This window comes from Primulina huaijiensis, chromosome 2 (assembly GCF_012295235.1).
Source record: "Primulina huaijiensis isolate GDHJ02 chromosome 2, ASM1229523v2, whole genome shotgun sequence".
NCBI lineage: Eukaryota > Viridiplantae > Streptophyta > Magnoliopsida > Lamiales > Gesneriaceae > Primulina > Primulina huaijiensis.
In genome coordinates this window covers 27,750,773-27,769,691 of record NC_133307.1, presented here as the reverse complement: position 1 = coordinate 27,769,691, position 18,919 = coordinate 27,750,773, and the positions used below count along the sequence as shown (strand labels likewise).

General features: G+C 32.5%; 2 protein-coding genes and 1 long non-coding RNA gene across 15 annotated transcripts; 2 read left to right on the top strand and 1 right to left on the bottom strand.

The window, feature by feature from the left end:
• Positions 1–3,432: 3,432 nt before the first annotated feature.
• LOC140961085 (uncharacterized) lies at positions 3,433–8,252 on the bottom strand. The gene is made up of 3 exons (XR_012172284.1): positions 7,799–8,252; positions 6,815–6,910; positions 3,433–3,800 (listed from the first exon to the last, which is right to left on the bottom strand). It is a non-coding gene; the product is annotated as an uncharacterized lncRNA (long non-coding RNA).
• Positions 8,253–9,339: 1,087 nt separating this feature from the next.
• On the top strand, positions 9,340–12,075 carry LOC140971244 (iron-sulfur assembly protein IscA-like 2, mitochondrial). The gene is made up of 4 exons (XM_073433394.1): positions 9,340–9,657; positions 10,077–10,201; positions 10,344–10,452; positions 11,707–12,075. The coding sequence occupies exons 1-4, from the start codon at positions 9,481–9,483 to the stop codon at positions 11,767–11,769; spliced, it is 474 nt and encodes a 157-aa protein (XP_073289495.1). The 5' UTR covers positions 9,340–9,480; the 3' UTR covers positions 11,770–12,075.
• Positions 12,076–13,570: 1,495 nt separating this feature from the next.
• LOC140971243 (protein CIA1-like) lies at positions 13,571–18,883 on the top strand. 13 transcript variants are annotated; one of them, XR_012174275.1, is made up of 7 exons: positions 13,571–13,790; positions 14,016–14,158; positions 14,682–14,748; positions 15,493–15,564; positions 16,293–16,355; positions 17,524–17,607; positions 17,799–18,883. XR_012174275.1 is itself a non-coding variant. In XM_073433393.1 (4 exons), exons 1-3 carry the CDS (start codon positions 13,667–13,669, stop codon positions 14,733–14,735), a joined length of 321 nt encoding a protein of 106 aa, XP_073289494.1. In that variant the 5' UTR covers positions 13,571–13,666; the 3' UTR covers positions 14,736–14,748; positions 15,307–15,484. The 13 variants fall into 13 exon arrangements, 1 of the variants encoding a protein (XP_073289494.1); XR_012174274.1 differs by having other exon boundaries at positions 17,759–18,881; XR_012174273.1 differs by having other exon boundaries at positions 17,755–18,871.
• The last annotated feature ends 36 nt before the right edge of the window (positions 18,884–18,919 follow it).

Genomic DNA, 18,919 nt, shown 5'->3' with positions numbered 1-18,919 from the left:
ATAAAAATTAATTTAACGAGCTCTCAATAATTATTCCATTAAAAATTGGGAAAAAAAAAAATCATCGAATTTTTAATTTCTTTCAAAAAAAAAAAAAAATCAAGATGCGGTCCAAACAATAGCACTATTTATTAGTAACAGTGACCCTTCAATACCAAATTCAAAGGTGGGCATCAAATGATAATGGCAAGCAACCTCACATGGAAATTAATTGGAAATATTACACGATCCCATTTGAAAATTACACAGTATGCTGTCAAATATATATTATACTAGATGAACATCTTCTCTCTCTCATCTCTCGATCGAATTGATATGTGCATTATATTTTTTGTTATTTACACTTCATTTATAAATAAATTTAACACACATTTTACACAACTTTATGAAATTAGCTTCACTAGCAATTACTCTTAATCCATAATTGATATAAGAAAATGATTAACTCGAATTGACTCATAAATTAGTTGCCGATTAAACCATGCTCGGCTGACACGAAAGCTTTGGGGCAATCTTTACTAAAACACTATTTCGGATTAATGAAATATTATGTCGTACTTTGATAATGCAAAATAAGGCTGTGAGCTCTCTTTTTTATAATAAAGATCTCTCCACGCTGAGAAATCAAAGCAAAGAGAATATTATGTGATACATGATTCCTTACTTTTCAGAGTAGGTCTCTTGTGAGACGGTCTCAACCTTTCTTTATCTGTGAGACGGGTCAATCCTACTGATATTCTCAATAAAAAATAATATTCTTAGCATAAAAAGTAATATTTTTTCATGGATGACCCAAATAAGATATCCGTCTCACAAAATACCACCCGTGATACCGTCTCACACAAGTTTTTGCCTTCTAGCTACTCCTGGAGTGCTTGGTAATCTACGCCACTCTTGCCCATCCAGATTATTTCTTCCTTGGTATCTTGGCGTCAACTGCATCATTCTTCCCAATACGAGTCCATTTACTAATGTGAAAACCATGATTTTTAGATATGCAATTATTTATTTAATTATAGATATGTATAAGATTATATTTTTGAAATTTTGGTATTATTGTAAGTAATAATAAAATTCGAAAGTCTTAAATAACACATTTATAAAATTCAGTGCAATATATTCAAGGATTTCGAATTTAGAGCTAGAGCATCAATCAAATTTGGAAGAAAATAATACATGAAAGTTAACTTTTGCCCAACAAGGAAGGTAATAAATTCAATGTAGTCTATGTATGTCATGAACCTATACAAGAAAGCTGTCTACATTCAATCATCCAGTCCAATGTAAATTTCGAAAATTATATAAACTTGGGGATCAAGTTTTTGAAATTGGCAAGGTAATATGTTTGGAAGAAACATCTCGAAATTGTGGAAGAATTATCTCAAAATTATAAAAAAAATATCAACATAGTTATGATAAGATTTTCGCCCCACCTCATTAAAAAACCAAGCCCTGATTCTCGAAAATCATACCTAAATTTCCCTCAATGTTTTCGAAATTCTCTACCCAAGTGCTATCAAATGTTCGAGTCAAACTTCTACCAAGTATCAAAGTGCTGCCTAGACATTGTCCGAATACATGCAGTGGTTCTTCAAGGATTTCGAACCAAGCCATCCATCTACATGTTTTTTTTTAATCAAGTTTGAGGTAAGTGGGCTTATGCTTAAAATAATTTGTAGATGAATTGTTTCAATTCGTTTTTGAAAGTTTTGGTCGAGCATTATTATTTTTCTTCCCCTTCTTGTGATGCGATATCCAAAATTTTGGTACTGTGAGGATTCAACTAGATATGAATGAGAATCATAACATACGATAAATTTATGGCCCTTAAACAGTGGGATTGTGACCGTTATATGACATCGCACCCTTAGAGAAATAAAAATTAGAGACTGACATTAGTAAACCCTAGAAATTAGATAAATATCAGTATTTATGCCAATGTTATGCTTATGTTTAAGCTTATTGTATATGTTATAAAAAATATGTTATGCATGATATGATGCTTTTCGAATATCATATGTATTTGTTATATATATATATATATATGTATATGTTTGAACGGCCGTCGCTTACTGAGTAACGAGCATATCTCTCACACCTTACACTACCCTCTCTAGATAAGTCAGAAAAAGAATTCGAGGAAGAGGATTTGCGCGCTGCGAAAAGTCATTTTTGTTGTAGTGTAATAAGGATAAATTAATAAGTTTATTTTAGTTTTTTCTTATTTAAGTTTTAATTCAAGTGAGATATGCTTCCACAGAGCATGATGTTTTCTTTGTGACTTAACTTACAAATCCACTAGCTCGTGGAATCTAGAGGTGACTCTTATAAGATAAAAAGGTGTCGTGATGCATATAACATTTTGACATGTAGACCAAGAATTTAATATTTTGTCCTGTATATCACTTATTTCTTGATATTCTTGCTGGTGATTGACTCCAAGATCATTCTATCATACCCTCGTGCCTAGGTCTCTAGCTAGCAAGCACTATTATGCACAATAGACTCCACTAGGAACTATTTTGCAGCCCTCATCGCCATATTGAATTGCAAAGTAGAGAAGTCCATTATAGCTTCTTATAAAACAGTTCAAATAATTCTTACAAATCGATGTTTGATTGAGATATTATGATAATATTCTCTGTGAAATACATGCATATATATATATATATATATGATCCAATTATTATAATACACAGATCATAACTCACCTGATGTAATATAATATTTTTTTTATTATAATGTAACATTTTTTTTAGATGTAAGGTAAAATAAATTTTAGTTCTCTTTATGTGTATATCTGAAACTCTTACCGTGTGTTTCGAGATGTAAGGTAAAATAAATTTTAGTTCTCTTTATGTGTATATCTGAAACTCTTACCGACCATCTCGAAACACATCAAGAAACAATGGAATATAGGAATGGACGATAATGGCTTATCTTTTTCTTTTTTTTATTTTTTATTTTTTTATTTTCCTGCTTTTACATATTGGTACCACAAAAAAAATGATAATGTGACAGTGGTCAATATGTTATATTCTTCCACTTGCAAAAGATGAGAATAAAGCATTAGCAATCATGTGTAATATTACATCATGTAAATAATAACATTGAAAAATACTGCATGTGGAGAAAAACAATTACATGTATAATCATTATTCTTGATAACTTTCCTCTATTAACACCTATAAATAATTTTAGATTTAAAAAAATTAGTTTTAATTTGTAAATTCTAGCTCTTTTGGCACTTTTTAAATTACAGGTTGTACCAAATAATAATAATAGGTTGAAGAAGATGATAAGATGCGATGTTGCTGTGATGACAACGTGTCGGTGCATAGATCAGGAGATGAGTTTTCAATATCAAATATTGATTTTCATACATATTATTTTGAATTCCGTTTACAAAATTTGATTTTAAACTTCCGAGAAGCCAAGAAAATTATGTAAAAATGCTACAAATTAGAAGTAATTTCAGAGTTTCAAGAAGACCTATTTTTTTGGAATCCGTTTCAGACGTATGAAATGTCAGATACGACCTTGCATGTACTCTACCGTGAGAGAGCCTATTACCCTTCCTGAAGGGGCAAGAAGAAGAAGAGGTAAGAATCCCAGGTCGGGGACCACTTAGCTGACGTTGCATGAGTGATCAAATCCTTGGTAAAATTAAAAACAAAATTTTCGTTTTCTCCATATTCCAATCGAAACGAAGAAATAGCCAGTGGAAAGTAGAAATTGACATGAATAAAATATATCCGTTGATCGATGTTTCTGCACCCCACCATCCATATGAAACGGCTCTGGTTAAAAGGGAAAACTGATCATGAGGTACTTTTATCACCATTCAGACAGAGGGCCACGAAAATGACCTCATGTAGTAAAAGCGATCGAGTCAAGTCGGCAAGCATGCATATGATCGGTTAGAGTTTGACTCGAGCTCCAATTTCATCGAACTTAATTTGAGTCCGAGTAGCTCGACTATCATGAATCTGCTAGTGTTATATACAATTAGGAAAAATAAATTTTTTTGGTCCACAACTTATCTAATTTTGAGTTTTAGTCCATTAACTTTTCAAAATTTGTTTTGATACACTGACTTTTAATTTTTGGTTATTTTTTTACGTGACATCGCAAAAGTTATCAATTTATGATAATATAATGTCATTATTTTTTTTATGTCATGTCAACATTTTCAGTGACATGTCCATATTTTTCGGTTTCACTTCAGCACTTCGGCTAAATAGGACTGAAAGAAAAAAAAATCAAAATTGGTGCACCAAAACTAACCTTTAAAAAATTAGGTGACTAAACCAATAAAGGAAAAGTTAATGGATTTAAAAAGTCATTTTTCCTATTTAGTAGGTATTTTGTGAGACGGTATCACGGATCTTTATCTGTGAGACATGTCAACCATGCTCATATTTACAATTATAAGTAATACTTTTGGCGCAAAAAATAATACTTTTTCATGGGTGACCAAAATAGAAGATATGTCTCACGAAATTGACTCGTGAGACCGTCTCACAAAAGTTTTTGTGTTTCCTATATTATTATATAAGTTCAAAACCACTCGTGTCAAATTCGAACTCGGAAATGAGCATTTGAGAGAGTTTTATTTTGATAAACCAATATTGATGTTTGAGTTTTGACTACCCATGTGCATTGGTACCACAATTTGATAATGGAGAAAGTGCTAAATTTTGATGATAGAAAAGTTCTCAAAATATTCTTGCACTTCCTCAAGATAAGGATGTAGATTTAGCATGCATGTCTAGCACAATTGGCAATAATAATGTTCCTTTTTCATTATTTTTTCTTTGCATAAAACCTAAATTTCCCTATAAATATTCGAAATGATAACTGACGGCCATATTCACTCAATATATATATATATTCTTATATTATCATATTTTTAGAGTTATGTAACTCTTTTAAAATTATATTAAATTTTAAAACTTTTAAGGTGCATGATTTTTTGTAGGATTGTTTACAGCCAATTAGAATAAATTTTAGAGTAGGGTTATTTTGGTTATTTTAGTGTTTAATTATTTTGTAACTTATCATTAACTAGAGTAATTGTTGAAGAAGGAACATTTTGGGTATTATAAATTACGTATAGTGTATATTATGTTATTATAATTTGGTAATTCAACCATAATTGGGTATAATTACACATAAATTATTTGTTTGAAGTATCTATTACCCTTGATTTTTGAATTAATAGTAATTTAATATATGATAAGTTAGCATATCCAAATATAAACAAATAGAATATGACTATTGATAATCAACACAAATGTTCTTATGCATCAATAATTAGATCTCAAACTATTTCAATTGAGATCGATTGATTTTGCGTTTTCTGACTAGATTTATATAAGAATGATGTTTGAATTTAATGTCCAAATATCAAATCTTACTTGGAATGAGTACCCAATTTCTATTTGAATAATTATTTTTTTAAAAAAAATAATTTGTAGTTACTTTAAAATTGTACTCAATTAGTGTTTAAATTCAATAGCCAAAGTACACCACTTAATTTGAGAGTACTAACATGTGTCCGATAATGTGTAACTGATGATAAATAGTAGACAAATATTTTAAATCTATACTCAAATGATGTTTAAATTTAGTAGTCAAACTATCCCACTTACTTCGTTTGGGAGTACCCAATCGTTGTCCACCGTCCATCAAGTTTTCAATGCTTGTTTTTGATACACATATTTTTAATTTTCGGTTATTTTGTTCAAATTGCTAACGTGACATCTGATAAGTCAGCAGTTTTCGATGTCACTTCAGTTTTTTTCATTGTCATATCAGCATTTTCCGGCGTTACATTAACATTTTCCCGTGTCATGTCAGCAATTAGACTAAAAATAGATGAAAATTAAAAGTTAGTGTATCAAATCAAACATCGATAACTTAATGACCAAAACCCAAAATTAAATAAATTAGTAGACTCAAAAAGCTATTTACCCTAAAATATTTCTTTATTTTATCTATATTTTGAATTTTTAAACGATAATATTTTATCACCCATAACATAAATAATTAGAATAAAAAAGTTATTTTTAAATTTTTTAATTTTAATGTAATATCTATGTTTTTCACACAAAAACTATTTAATACCAATTTTTTAAATATATATACACTAGTGCTTTCTGGGCTAATCCTGCTACAAAGGGAGTAGAACTTCTGGTGTGTTTGTATAAGATAAGCGATCAACCATCTCACAGTAAAATAAAATAGTATTGATAGACTCTACATTTTTTGTTTCCAAGTGAGATGATCGATCATCTAATACCAAACAAAAACCGAGAGATCTACTTCTAGTGTAGTATAGACTCGCTCGTGTTTTTTAGGTAGTAACCACGAAATTTGCTGGAAGTAACCACGAAAAATTCCATCACACCGAGTCAAAGGCCTTTTGGAGATCAGCTTTCATGTTATTGTTTCATTTATGGCAAGCTTGTGAATGTGGAATTTGTAAGAAGTCAGATTCTTATATTTATAACACGCAAGTGGAACACAAATTTCGTGGTTGCTACCTGAAACAAGAAATTGCTACAACCCTCAAAGGCCCGACTATATGTGTTTTTTCTATAAAGAAAAACAAAAACAAAAACTCTTTTTAGATCGTCTTACAAGTCAATTTTATGAGACATATAAATATCTTACACGACTCTATCCATGAAAATGTATTATTATTTATTTTCAAAAAACTCGTTTACTTGAATGGCAGAATTATTCTTCCCACCAATTGAACGTTTCATGGCAAGAAATCCTAAAAAATCATGTTAGCACAAAAACAAACCTTTCTGGGAGCAGGAAGAATTCCATCAACACCAAACAGCGCGATCAAACCAGGTTTCGTGTCAACTCCGTGGCAGAAATGAACCCCTTCTTTGTCCTACAATCCCAAGTTTTAAGTCTTTTATCTCTTCAAATTCAAAACATTAACAAATAACGCTTGATTCAGTTTCTAATATATAGTGTCACCTTGCCTGAATTCATTTAAAATGTAAATTTTATCAGATTCGGAATAAATCCTCTGCTTCTATGCTATATTTCCTGCTGCATAAATTTATACGGTATAATAATTTCAATCATGATGTAACAATTTACTTGCCAAATAATAAAAATTAAGGGCTAATTTCACCTTTTATATATTTAATAGCAAAATCATTAAATTGACCCATTCTCCCTTATACCTCCTTTGAACATGATAATTTTCTTATTAGGTAAGTGGGTGATCCGGATTTCCAATATTAATTATTAGTTATTGTTGGAGCTAGTTCAAATATAGTCGCAAATTGTTACATGCTAACAATCAATATTATTACAAGTAATTCTTGATACGATGTGTGCAGGTAGATTAAATTTTGTATATNGTAAAGGTTTGAGTTTGAATTTTGCTGTATTTCGTTCTCTTACAAAATTCTAGGTATAATGAGGAAAGGTGTTTTGTGAAAAGAAATTGGTAGGGCTAAATTAGTTAGTATTAGGGCCAAAATCTTTATAATATAGTATAATACAGTTAGTACATGTTATATGTCCGATGCATCATTGCTAAGTTGATTACACTTAGAAGTTTGACCGATGAAAACTTTGAGAATTCAGCTGAATAGAGGGAATGAGGAGAGATCTACAAGAAGAGTCGAGTGCCTTGGAGGCAGATCGAGCCATCAGGCGATGGGAGTAGGAAAAATATGTAATGCTCTCGTATCGTATTATCGAAATATTAATGACATAACAAGATCTTAGTGACTTGCCCACAAAAAGATAACAAAAGCAATGCCTGGACGAGTCGTTCCTCTCTCTTGCTATCTTCCCTTTCCTGCTAGCCTTATTCTTTGCTCTCTTATCAGATTACCTTTCTCATTCGTCGCAGTTGGATTTCTTTGATTCAAAAGTTGGCCCAACTGAAGGAGAAGAGATCGATGCTCTCTCACCCGTCGCCGTTGGATTTCTTCGATTTTCTTGATTCAATGGCCAAGTGAACGAGTGAGTTAATCGGTGCTTTCTATCATAAGAAATGCTTAGTTGGGTAAAATGCTCATATTAATTAATCTTACAAATCTATAGAACCTACAGAAATATTGAAATTTATTTTAAAATAAATCGATTAATTCAGTTAACCAATTTTTTTATAACAATAATTACAATCCAACTGATTTAATCGAATTACCAAATTAAATTAACCTAATTTTCAAAATAATTTGGTTCGATCTCGGTTTAATCGAAGGTTTGCTCAATAGCCAAGCCCTGACGTAGTTCCGTAGGGGACAAAATTAAACCTATAATTTTCAGGAAATTAAATTATATTGTGCTTATACATAAATTGAATTATATTGTACTGATAAAAAGATAAGATAAGATGTCACTGCATTAGTTGAATATTTATTCTTAACACTAAGTCATGTGAAATCATCTCACGTATACCTTTGATCCAACTCGATTCAACCCAACAACTTGACCGAACTTGACCCAATTTGTGACAAGTATTAATTTTTAAGTTACATAGTATTGATTTGATTTCAAAATTATCATTTTTATTAGTTATATTTAGGATATATATTGTATGATATTTGTTGATTTGAATAAAAATATTAAGTTTTATGTCGAAACTATTTATGTATGATTCAAGTGAAAAATATTGATTTTTATCGTTGTTCTAAAAAGCGTGAAAAAACATGACTTAAGCGCAAATGGTAAGGAAACAGCTTGAAAAAAACAATCAACTTTTTAGTTGATCATATTAATCGAGTAAAAAACATGAAAATATGAGGGAAAAAAAACCCAATTTTTATAATAAAATTTAAGTTATTTTTATTTTTAAACAGATGTTAACTATTAAATTTTATTTTAATAAACAAATATTTAATCTATACATTTCTTTGCAATTAAAAGAGGACACTTGACTTAATATAAACGTTTTAATCCACGTAATTTGTGATTTTGAGATTTTTTATTTTTTATAACTTGAAAATGTATGCATTTATTTTTGACATTTGTAAGTTTCTATGTTATTTAATCTATTTATCAACTTAATATAATTAAAATTATAATAAAATTTTAAAATATTTTCACACTTAATCTCATTCTAAACTCATTTAATTTTGTAAAGTTTAAAACTTGATGCTGTTTCGTCGTGTTTTACGTTTATTAAAATCTTATTTTTATGTAAAAATATATTTTTTTAAATTATGTCATAAAAAATATTATATAATATATATATCTATTTGATTTATATTTAATCGACATGCCTGTCATTAGCGAGTTTTGCACATAATAGAAGTTAATAAATGAATAATAGTATCTAGTCAACCCCATTAATAAGCCCAATTCTTGGAAAGGGTCGGTTAAACGGGTCAATCGAAGGTGTGTTCAGCAGACGCCAGCCGAACATAATATATTCTTCAGTCCCCGTTTCTTCAATTGATTGATGCGTAGGTAGTATAATCGCAGGAAGATAGAGCTATGGCAACCACGCCGCGTTCGCTGATTTCTCGGCTCTCACCCTACGTCTCGGCTCGGCTTCGTCGGAATTATCGGCTTCTTAGCTCATCGACCGCCCTCCGAGAATCTCGGACTTTGTCTCCAGAATCTCCATCGGAATCTCCTGATGACCTTCATTTGACAGACAGCTGTGTTCGGGTACTCTTCCGTTAGCCTTTTGTTTTTACAGGACGGATGAATTTTCGCCATTGTTTGTGTTTTCTTATGCGTCTGGGTTTGACGGGTATATCATTATTTGATTTGCATTCTCGATGCGGATTGAATTGATTGAGGTGTGGAAATTTAAGATATTGGTTTGTCATGAGCTTTGGGATTGAGAAGAGAGATTGATTTGATTGAGAGATTGATGCTTTAAGACTCTTATTTTCAGGTTAAGGTGATGCCGTGATGGAGTAATATACGAATGTTTTTTTTTTCATTTTCATCATGCTTTTATTGTACTTTTATGCATAGATTTGTCAGGACATGCTTTTGTGTGTATAATTCACGTTCTTGAGCAAGTTTTGGACAATCTTTGTGTTGGATGAAAGTCCAACTCATGTGCTAATGTTGTGTAGAGAATGAAAGAGTTGCAAGCTGATGAGGGCCATGAGAAGTTGTTGCGCTTGAGCATAGAAGCTGGAGGTTGCTCTGGTTTCCAGTATAAATTTTCACTTGACGACACAATCAGTGGTGATGACAGGTGCAATTTGCTCTCCAGGATCATGTGATGGGTAGTTTTGTTGTCGTTCTACATTAAATATGTTTGAGTAAATTAGATATTCTGATGATATTTGGTGTAGTTCCTCTAAGAAAATATGTCTTTCAATTCTGAATTTTTGCAGGGTTTTTGAGCAGGATGGAGTTAAAGTGGTTATTGACAAGATTTCCCACGGATTTGTTAAGGGTGCAACTGTTGATTTTGCAGAGGAGCTGATCCGTTCTGCTTTTCAGGTCCGTTCAATGTGACTGGGGCCTTAACTTTATTTAATTATAGCTCCGTCAGCTGTATCCGTTCATCCATCGTTATCCTGCAAAAAGTATCAGTTTTTTTGCTGTTACATGCCCGAGCGGTTAAATATATCCATTCCTTTGGATAACAGAAGAAATAACATTCAACGGCCATGAAGATCGCGCATAGTCATCTTACATCAGCATGATTGACATTCTTTTTTCCTTTTTTTAAGGATTATCAGGATTAACATTCTTGGTTGTGCCTTTTTGCTGAGCCTGTTTCCTTTCAGTATGTTAGATGTTATTCTTATATGACCTCAAACTTACTTATAGAGGTCGAATAAAATGGGCCAAAAATTTAGTGCTTATGGGTCCTGGATACTACTCATTCACAAGATGAACAAAAAGTCACCGATGGTAGTGTAAGAAGTCTCCTATTCAGACTGTATTGCTGAAAGAAAATATCTGAAATATTGATGATTGCAGTCTCCTTGAGTCTACATCTTGGTTTATCTTCGTGGTATGGGTAAACCAATTAGGTTCCAATATCACTAGTATCGTGGCAACCTTGTAATTTCATGTTGTTAGAAGTGTATTAGTGGTAAAATTTACGTTGGAATGGTTATGTAAGCATGAGACTATTAATTAGTATAAATCTGAGGTCTCATTCCTTTTAGTGTTCATGTTGGAATAAGTCACACTTCCGTTTCTTTTACCGTGACAGAAACTTGAAGAAATTTGCAATCAATTTTAACTTGGTTGTCTTTACAGCTTTACGTATGATGTACTAAGTCGCCTATGTGGGCTTTGACCCGATCACATGACAAGATAAGATATTCATTAATTTGAATGAATTTTTTTCTGTTAGGGATTGATATTTATTAGGTATCCGACTTGAAATGGTTTGATATCTACATTCACAAAAAGGGTTATTGTATTGTGGAATCGTTGTGGGTGTTCTTGTAATACTCATGTTACCGTGATGTATTTGGTTCATGATCGAGATATTGTAAGAGTACCAATCAAAGGTCCTGGATTAATGAGGATCTACATCATACGCTTCCGTCAACCTATAACTTCTTGCAGTCCTCTTGAAACTTCGAGTTTTACCGCATCTTTTAAACTTTTTCTGTTTTCCTCGTGAATAATTCATTTATTAAGTATTGAAATGGAAGTTGAATGCATTGAAAATTTTGTTTATAGCTACGAGTAGCCAGATTTAGCCAACCCCATGATGAATTTCTTTATATTCAGGTATCAAAAAATCCAAGTGCAGTGGGAGGCTGCAGCTGTAAAAGTTCATTCATGACAAAGTAGTAGTTTTCTCATTTCCATGATCTCGATAGATGCAGGAGATCTACCATAAAGCTTCAATGGCTAATCTACTTGGATGCTTCGCATACCTATAAAGCAATTCATTTATATGCTGATTTTTTGTTGTATACACAGCAAGAACTGGCTCGGTTATTCTTTTAATGAGTTATTTCGCATGTGATGAAATAGATCTGCCTCAACACATTGAAGCATTTGTACGAACAACTTCCTTTGTGCAAAAAAGAAAGGAGCTTAGGGTATTTGCGGTGCTAAGGTTCTATAGAATATGGCAAGCTCAAGCCTTTCTTTGCTCACGGTGTAGTTAAATTTTCCTTGCATGCAATTATATACTTGTAAAAAGTGCTTTCTTTTTCATATATCTGCGGCCTAGTATATGCTAAATATATGGTAGTTTTGGCCAAAATGAATTAACAAATATCTTCACATTATGGTAAAGGGAGGCCTCACATATGAGAAATAGAAGAGATAAGCAGACTAGTTTAGCACTTGATGATTTCAACCAGTAAATTACTAGGAATAAGAAGTTTTTGGACAGTTCAATTCAGCATAGGTATTAGGTGTCGTTGGCTTATGATATGATTTACACATATATTCCATGTAAGTAATGATTTCAATTTGTTTGACGATCCAGTTTTTATTAATACATGATGTTTATTTCACAATGTGTAGTATATTTGGAAAATTGTATGCTGAATCAATCATAAGCTTCGTTTCACCACAACTGACCCTAAATGGCAAAAAAGATCTTAGCCATTTTAAGTGGTATTTTGGAAGAGCCACGAGAGACCCCAGGTAATTAATTGGTAGGGATGACATGAGACATGATAGGTGAATATTATAGTTGGTGAGAAGATTATTTTTTTTATTTTTAAAATATACGAGAAAATTTTAAAAATATTTTTGGATTTGATCGAATCGATGGATATGATTTGGATGGAGTGATTTGAAACTATCTGTTATGCGATTCTTATAATAATAGCTAGGAAAAAAACCATATGAAATAAAAAAAATTAGTTACACTTGCTATATAATTAAGAATTTATCATTTTTTTTAGTTGGATACTAATATCCCTCTTTTTAATAATGTTAAATTCACTAATATAAAAAATTATCGCAAAAGTATACTTTTAATATCATATTTTTATACCTAAACATTTTTGGTCTCTAAGCATTTGACCGCAACACTTTTGTCATGTAATATTAACTACAATGAATTATAATAAACTCTCATAAAAATTTGAGTTATCATTTTCGTAAAGTAGAGACAAATATCATGAATTGATATTACAAAAGTTACTTTTCTGTAAGAGGAGTGACATTTTTAAAATATGATACTATTTTTTATTATTTTTAATTTAAAATGCTAATCTATTTTAATACCTTGTAATCCTTATTTTTTTTCCAATTTAGTTTGAAATCTAAAACAATATAATGTTTAAATACAAATTTATACTATCATCTTCATCATCATTTTTAAGTTGAAAGGCTTGTAATAAATATCTTTATGTATGTTTTTTGATAAATAAAAAATAAAAATATTCATCTCGAATTACAAAAATTGCATTTTTGTTTAATTAAAAAATCATAAAAATTATATTAATAATTGTGTATTCTATATCTAATATACTTAAAAAATATTTTTTTTATCTTATCTATATTTTAAATAATCATATCATAATAACATAAAAAATTATTATGCAAAACTTTTTTTATAATTTTAATATTAATAAAATATCTAAAATTTTCACACAAAAAAATATTTATTACAAAATTTTAAGTTTATAACATGATTAATACCAAGACATCACCGATAGAAGAGTAAAGATCATACCTTTGCTGCCGGCTCGAGTCCACCACACACATTTCTACTATAATTTGCATGATGATGAACTTCAGAGACGAGAATTTCGAGCTGAAAGAAATTCAGAAACTCGAAGGCCACACCGATAGGGTTTGGAGCCTTGCCTGGAAACCGGCCACCGGAATGGACGGCGTCCCCGCAGGTCTTACTTTAGCTTTCCGAATTTATTTCAATTCTGGAGATTTATAATTCCCCTGTGTGTAAGAGAAAATGAATTCAATGATACTTCGTCTCTTCCTTATCGTGAATTTCGCACATCACAAGTGCAAAATTTTATTACGCTGCTTAATAACATGGACAAAAATGTGAAAGAAACTTTATTGGATTTTGTTTTATTTTGGCGTTAATACTGATCTGATGCAGGCAGTGTTAGAGGAGACGCACACCTGGACTGTTAGATCATGTGCGTGGTCACCATTTGGTAAATTATTGGCTACGGCTAGCTTTGATGCCACCACAGCCATATGGGAAGATGTTGGAGGTGATTTCGAATGTGTGTCCACTTTAGAGGTATTTGTATATGATGTGATCAAGTAAGAATCATTTTGGTGGTGGATTTTTGTTGTGTGATTCGATTGAGTGACAATTATAATATTTGGTCTTTAATATGTTCGCTTTTTCTGAAATTGATGTATAAAAATGGTAAATTGATGTCCACGGTCATGAAAACGAAGTTAAAAATGTCTCTTGGAATGCATGTGGCTCATTGTTCGCGACTTGTGGGCGAGACAAATCGGTCTGGATATGAGAAGTATTACCACATAATGAGTTTGAATGTGTTTCTGTGCTGCAAAGACATAGACAAGAGGTTAAAATGGTCCGATGGCATCCGACAATGGATATTCTGTTTTCATGTAGCTATGACAATAGGATTAAGTTACTGTGAATGTAAAATAAGAAGCTGGCAATGTTTAGGATATTCAAGCATCTGTTAATCCTTGTAAAACTGTCTGCTTGTTTATGGCAGTTGGTTAGCCTTCTTTCTGTTTAAATTTAATCTAAAAATTGTATCAGACTCGTTAAACTGTTGTAGGTTTGGGCAGAGGATGGGGACAGTGATAATTGGTCCATTGTGTTCAAACTTTAGGTGAATTAAACAGGTAGTTTTTGACTGTCCTTGTTTGTATACGTCAATGGCCTTAAAACAATGGCAATCTGTGGTCTATTATTATTATTGTTGGATATTTTGCAACCTTTTCATTATGCTATATCACCGGACCTATTGTACGCGGTATAAATAATTCCTAGTTTTAAATGCTGTTGATTTGTGTAATAATGAATAATCATTTCTAAATGGGCGAGTCATGCTCTTGAGACTCAACAATTGAAGCAAGTAAAAGTTTCGGTAAAGATTTCAGGTGTTAGTTTGTTCACTGATCATTCTACGAAGCTTACCACAGATCGAACTGTTATACCAAGTTTTTTTTATTATAACTGACCTGAATTCAAGTAGCCCAATTGTCACTCTGTCAAAGTAAGGAGTTCAAATCTGCTTCGTTTCACTTTCCTTTATAGTTGTCTTATGATTACGTGCTTTGTTCTGTGCTGTAAGCTTTTCTTCATTTAATGAGTAAGCTTTACTTTTGACATTGGATCTATAAATTGAGATTCTTTAAGATTCTCGTAAAATGTAACACCTTTGTTTTTTGTCCTTTTAGTTGCCACATCTACAGTCTGGGCATTATCTTTTCATTTTCTGCTTGCATATTTAATGACCGTAACATTCAATTAACTACATGTAAGTCGAGTCTTATAAGTAGTGTCATCACGAAATATGTTTCCATGACAGTAAAATAGAATAATTGTGAGGCTAGGTATAATGCAGTAAATTTTTTCTTTTGCAGTGATGATCTAACTACTAAAATATTGGGCACTGACATCATACAACTGCAGTCCGGCAATGGAAATGCCCCTTGGTGAGCAATGCATGAACATTTGTGCTTGATCCTTCTTTTTTGATAGATTTTCTTATAGTTTATTTTCGGGTTTGTTCTTTTTGTTTCTTGATTTGGATGACAGAGAAGATTTGAATCAAGTAGTCTCATGTTTCATTTAATTTACTCCTGCCCATAAATTCCCAATCAAGAAAATGTTGATGAAGAAAAATATGAAATTAATGTCTGTTGATGATACAACCATCAACGTGATGAATTCCAATTGATTATGAGTTGATGATATTTTGTTCTTTTTTATGAAATGTGAGAATGTTGGTCGATTCTCATAGGGGAAAACACATGCCATTTCTTTGCTTTTCCGCTTACAAATATTTGTCAAGCACACAGTTCCACTAACAAAAAGGAAGAGACATGTAATATACCTCGTGGATCGTGAAATATATATAATATGGTAGAATTATGTGAAGTAACGTCATTTTCATTGACCTTATTGATGAAGCAACAAACTTGAAAGAAGATGAGTCTAAACTTATGAAGATTGTAATAAAAAATTTAAATTGATTTGTTCATGGAAAAATGTAATCACTGATTCTTTTTTACAAGATTTTATTATAAGAATACAACATTATTTAATAATAAAAGGCTCAAAGATTTTGACAAATTTTATAAATTAGGTTTAATCAGGTTGTTCGAATTCAAATCATAATATGGAGTTGAATGAACATTTTTTATGTTTTTTTTTTTGCCAGGACGCATATTTCTACTCTCTCAGGTTATCATGACCAAACAATTTTTTCTGTCCATTGGTCAAGGTAGCAAATTCTTCTCTATTTTCTCCCATTGCCTTGTTTTAAAAAAATGGGTAATGTTTGCGATTTAGTTTTATATTGTCATATCTTTTATCTCCTTTTGCATTCACATTTTGAGCTGGCATATGAGAGGGAGGGAATAATTTGCACTGGATCTGCTGATGATGCTATCCGTTTATTTGTTTGAAGTGAAGATGGCATGGTGTTAACAAAAAGTCATACTTTTTCACTGGATGGGTTCTCTATTGTATTCATCTTTTGGCACACTCATTTTCATGATGAGATTGCATAATACCTTTCGTTATCTTCTGCTCACATTTATAGCAATTTTGGCATCTGCATTCCGATACATCACCTAGGTGTAAATTTCATTTTTTTTTCTATGCATCGAGTCCTTCTAAGACCTGTGTTAACAGTCTCCACCTTTGTCATCGTTATGGTCCTTCCGAGATATACATAAATCGTGGTCTTTTTTTTTTCAAGCTGTCATCACCTTTGTTGTTATGTTTGTTGAAAAGAGATAAGTTTTTGGTTGGAGATGTTGCCTGTTATTCGCCAACCTAAGTTCCTTGCCAAATCTTTCCACTGATTTCAGCCCCTGTTGCAGTCACAGGTTACATTGTCGCAAGGAAATTTCTCATAGTTCTACTACTTTATGGCATTACCCTTTCATCTCACACCTTTAGAATGGAGTAGATGACTAGTTTTTAGTTTATTAAAGAAAAACTGAATCAGATTGATTGCTAATTGAATAGTTAAGGCTAGATGATATCACTAGTTGCATGTGTGCCTTTTCAAATATACAGCAAAACCAGTATTGTTGAAGATTAACTCGAGGAAAAGTTGGATTGCCTTGAAAGGCATTGACATGATTGTCTGTCTGTTAATCCCGTATGTCTAATCATGTGAGCTTTGACTTGTTACTTTACCATGCTTTGCTTTCTTGTCATACCAGAATGGCACTGACATTGAATATATTCTTATGAAATATACCTGAAGGGTGTGCTAATAAAATAACTTACGAAACATGTCTAACTCGTATGATTTCAGTGAGCAACTGCTTGAGACTCTGGTCTATGCACTACGCTTCTTAACATTATTTGTTCAAGTTCATCTTGACTTTGTATGGGTGTTACTTTCATGCATCCATTTTGTTTGTGTGGTACTACAGGTTGGTGGACCTACATACAAACTGCTACTAAAGAAAGAGAGAGCTCATGACATGGATGTGAATGCTGTGCAGTGGAGTTCCAAGGTAATTTTGAACGTGGATTGGGGATTTGTCTATACATGAGTATCCAATCACTCACTCTTATAGAGGCATCAGTGCCATAAAATATTGGTTTCCCGAATTGAAATCTCTACGGTTGGTGTTTGCTTACTCCGGTCTTTTTTCATGTAGACAGTTAACTCCAACAATATATTTTCTTCATCACAACGAAACAGGAAAACAAGTGTCTTGCCTCTGCAAGTGATGATGGCACTGTCAAGATATGGGACTTAACAACCGCTTCACCTGATCAGAAATAATTGCTTCCACCGTTCTTCACTGCATTTGAATTGACTCTTCCTCTTTCTCCCACTAAGGCCGCTCTTGCGGAAACAACAGCTTTGTCCCTCGGCATGGAGTCAAATGCCTTGCAATCAATCAATCCAATCTTTGAGCAAATCCTCCTGTCCCCATATCTCCGGTACCTGAACCCGACCCACCACCTCCACCCCGTTTCTCTTCAATCTCTCCCATGCTGATCCCTCTTCTAGCTTCCTCTCCTTTGGTTCCGTCTTTGGATTCCGCGGAAGAATGGTAGAGAATATGAATTGATAATTGAAGCAAGCAGATTTATTCTCACGCCAATTGTTTCTATCTACTCCATTTCCGGAATGCTTCTCTGCTCCTATTTATAGTGTAGGAAATGAGAATGGAATGAAAAGGAATGAAAGATGGGGAAAGCGTTGTTTTCTCGGAAAGTGATTTGGCTTACAAGGTAAGTGACAACCCGGACTGTATTTTGTTGTGAGATTCAGATTCTTGTTCCTGAGTTTTCGTTGTCACGTGTATCAGATTATCCATATCAAGTGGTTTAGATTAAATCATACTGGGGTAAAGATACATAATTGTTTTAATGCATCCAACGATATTTGGTGCAATGTCTCGAGAAAGCAACTGAATCAATGGAAGCATTTATTTTTTGGGAAAGGGATTGTGATTTTTGGTGGATGTATTGCAAGGTCGATATTGGTGTGTGGAACTTTGGGCCGATAGGAGTGAATTGAGTCGGTTCTCTCGAGATGCCTGACTTTGTTGAAATTGGATGCTGAGCCGGGAGAAGATATTTTGTCCAACATTGGTGTCTCCTTGGAAAATCGCTATCCTGATATTCTTCCAACATACCCCCATCCGTTTCAAAGATCTTCACTAGACATGCCCCGGGTCGGTTAACCGTTGACACGGTTCCGCTAAAATTTTTATTTTTTGTATTAAAGTTTTTTTCATACATATCAACTACTAGTCAATAGTAGAGTCTTTCTAAAGTAAACTACTTTTTTCCCAACTTTGCATGTTTCGA

Excerpts from the sequence above, each read along its gene's own strand:
- LOC140971244 (XM_073433394.1), top strand. The coding sequence starts at position 9,481 with ATGGCAACCACGCCGCGTTCGCTGATTTCTCGGCTCTCACCCTACGTC. Across the intron at positions 10,202-10,343 it reads ACAATCAGTGGTGATGACAG|GGTTTTTGAGCAGGATGGAG; the intron begins GTGCAATTTGCT and ends GAATTTTTGCAG. Across the intron at positions 10,453-11,706 it reads TGATCCGTTCTGCTTTTCAG|GTATCAAAAAATCCAAGTGC; the intron begins GTCCGTTCAATG and ends CTTTATATTCAG.
- LOC140971243 (XM_073433393.1), top strand. The coding sequence starts at position 13,667 with ATGATGATGAACTTCAGAGACGAGAATTTCGAGCTGAAAGAAATTCAG. Across the intron at positions 13,791-14,015 it reads AATGGACGGCGTCCCCGCAG|TGTTAGAGGAGACGCACACC; the intron begins GTCTTACTTTAG and ends TGATGCAGGCAG. Across the intron at positions 14,159-14,681 it reads AATGTGTGTCCACTTTAGAG|GTTTGGGCAGAGGATGGGGA; the intron begins GTATTTGTATAT and ends AAACTGTTGTAG.